The sequence below is a fragment of the Sinocyclocheilus rhinocerous genome, unplaced genomic scaffold, assembly GCF_001515625.1.
Source record: "Sinocyclocheilus rhinocerous isolate Xijiao unplaced genomic scaffold, SAMN03320098_v1.1 scaffold3689, whole genome shotgun sequence".
Lineage (NCBI taxonomy): Eukaryota > Metazoa > Chordata > Actinopteri > Cypriniformes > Cyprinidae > Sinocyclocheilus > Sinocyclocheilus rhinocerous.
The window spans coordinates 89,964-92,954 of NW_015624251.1; the positions used below are offsets into that span (position 1 = coordinate 89,964).

The 2,991-nt window shown below is 35.0% G+C and overlaps 1 protein-coding gene across 1 annotated transcript in view; it reads right to left on the minus strand.

Moving 5' to 3' along the window:
* Positions 1 to 2,991, minus strand: part of thsd4 (thrombospondin type 1 domain containing 4) — a 37,432-nt gene that overhangs the window by 8,709 nt on the left and 25,732 nt on the right. Inside the window, exon 6 of the mRNA XM_016552185.1 lies at positions 1,933 to 2,137. Coding sequence (XP_016407671.1) covers positions 1,933 to 2,137 — 205 coding nt within the window. The remainder of the gene's footprint in view (positions 1 to 1,932; positions 2,138 to 2,991) is intronic.

Here is a 2,991-nt window from a genome sequence, read left to right on the forward strand (position 1 = left end):
TAAATGTACTTTCCCTTCAGCCTGAGGCTTATTCATTTCACTTTTGGTGTGAAAAGGCTTTTATACAGTATTTGCCAAAAATAGAACTTTTTTATTTTAAAAACAAACAAGCAAGCCCTGTCCAGATTTAAAAAGTAACGCAACAGTAACGCAACGCATTACTTTCCATAAAAAGTAACTAAGTATTGTAATTAGTTACTTTTTTATGGAGTAACGCAACATTGTAATGCATTACTTTTAAAAGTAACTTTCCCCAACACTGTGCGTAACATTTATTATACTGCAGTCATGGGCGGAGCCAATCAGTGCAATGTGACACAACTGAAAACGTGAAGGTGTGATGAAGGTTGGTTATGAGGAGCTGTTCATACCAAGAATGATTACTATAACAATAATGTTTTCATAATTACACATTCCAACGACAGAAGAATCACATTGTTTTCCCAGCTGATCAACAAAAACAACAACAGCCAATCAGAATCCAGCAGACTGCAGCAGGTGATAAAACTGCAGCTTGTGCGTTGAATAAACAGAAAGTTACTGTCCGTTGTTATATTATAGTTACTGTTACAGTTATTGTTAACATTATCATTCTTGGTCTGGATGCTAATATAGTTATCACTATATTTATTGTTATAGTTATAGTTACTGCTATAGTTATTTGTTATCATTACAGTTATATTAATTGCTATCGTTATCGTTATAGTTATTGAAAAAGTAATTGAAAATTTTATTGTTATAGTTATTTTTATCATTACAGTTATTGTTATAGTTATCATTATAATTATTGTTCTTTATTTTATAGTAAGTAGATTTATCATTACAGTAATTGCTATAGTTATCAATATAATCATCGTTATAGTTATCGCTATATTTATAGTTATCATTATAGTAATTGTTATAGTAATCGTTATAGTTATCACTATATTTTTCACTACATTTATCATTATAGTTATTGTTATAGTTATAGTTAATGCTTTAGAAAGTAGTATAGTTATTATTATTGTTGTCGTATAGTTGTAGTTATTGCTATAGTTATAGTTACTATAGTATTTATCGTTATAGTTATCACTTTAGTACGCAGTACAGTTATCATTAAAGTTATTATAGTTATTGTTATATTTATCACTATAGTTTCCATTACAGTTATTATTATAGCTATCATTATAGTAACCGTTATAGTTATTGAAATAGTTATCATAGTAGTCATTGTTGTAGTTATAGTTATTGTTACAGTTAATTTTAAAAAGTTATAGCTTAGTGTGTGTGCATAATATTTCTTATAGAAGCTGTCGATATGCTTTATATTAATTTCTTGTGATTAAGCTCCATTTTTGTAACTGAAGATCGGGAGAAATTTGAATTATTCATTGGATTTTAACTAATCGTTAAGTAAGAATGTCAAAATGTTTTAAGTTATTATTCATGTAGAGCTGAATTTAAAAAAAGAATGCGTTTCTAGCCAGTCGTAATTTAAAGCTTAGTATACATAATATTTTTTCTTAGAAGCTGTCAATATGTTTTATACGATTTTTTTGTGTCTAGGTTGTGTCTGTGTTTGTAACTTGTGTCTTGTGTCCGTTTTGAGAATCTGGAGCAATATAATTATTTGTTCTATTTGAGCTAATTGTTAAGTGAGAATATTACGTTTAAGTCATTATTTGTTCATGAGATGAATGTAAAAAATGAAAAGGTGTATGTTTCTAACCAAACCGTAGGTGAACATGCTGAGCGTTCAGAATATTTTTATTAGGCTGCCTGTTGAAGATGTCAGTATGTTTCATGTGAATTTATAACTGAATTTATAATTTGTAACTGAAGAACTGGGGTTGTCGGTGTGCTGAGCACCCACCAGTGGAAAAAGAAATCGGCGCCTATGGTTATAGTTATTATTATAGTTATGGTTCCTGCTGTGAACGGCTCTTTACTCACCCAGGTAGTTCCTGCTCTTCACCATCTCAGTGACGTTGATCTTGGTGGCTCCCGGCGGGATCTCCACGATCTTGTGATAGCCCACTTTAGACAGACTGTGCTGGAACAGGCCAGAGACGAGCTTACACGCACTGTTGTCTCCGCCGCACACGCCGCATTTATCAGGAACCCTACCAGAGCCCAGGAGATCATCACAGCCGGCGCTCTGCACAGACACACACACAAACACAGTCAGTGACCTCGAATGAACACACACACACACTCACTCTCTCTCTCACACACACACACACACACACACACTCTCACACACACACACACACACACACACACACACACACGTCTGGTTTGCTATCCTTGTGGGGACTCTCCATAGCCGTAATGCTTTTTCTTTCTTACAAACTGTATTTTCTATCGCCCTACACTAACCCTACACCTAAACCTACCCCTTACAGGAAACTTTCTGCATTTTTAGATTTCCAAAAAACTTCATTCTGTGAGATTTATTAGCTTTTTTACCCGTGGGACCTCAATTTAGGTCCCCACCGTGACACGAGTCCCCATGAGCCTGTGTGTATTCAGGTTTAAAGGGTTAGTTCACCCAAAAATGAAAATTAGCCCATAAATTACTCACCATCAAGGCATCCTAGGTGTATATGACTTTCTTCTTTCAGACGAATCCAGTCGGAGTTATATAAAAAATTGTCTTTGATCTTTCAAGCTGTTTAATGGCACTCAGCGGGTGTTGCATGCATCAGTCCAAAAGAAGTTAAATAAAAAGTGCCCATCCATAAAAAAATGTCTCACACGGCTCCGGGAGGTGAACAAAGGCCTTCTGTAGCGAATCGATGCGTTTTTGTAAGAAAAATATCCATATTCAAAACGTAATAATCACTTTAATGTAGCTTGCGCCAACAGTTGTACACAGAAGCAGCTCTGGGCGGATGACGTATGAGATTCGCTACAGGAAGCCTTTGTTCACCCCCCGGAGCCGTGTGAGACACTTCTTTTATGGATGGGCGCTTTTTATTTAACTTCTTTTGGACTGATACATGCAACACC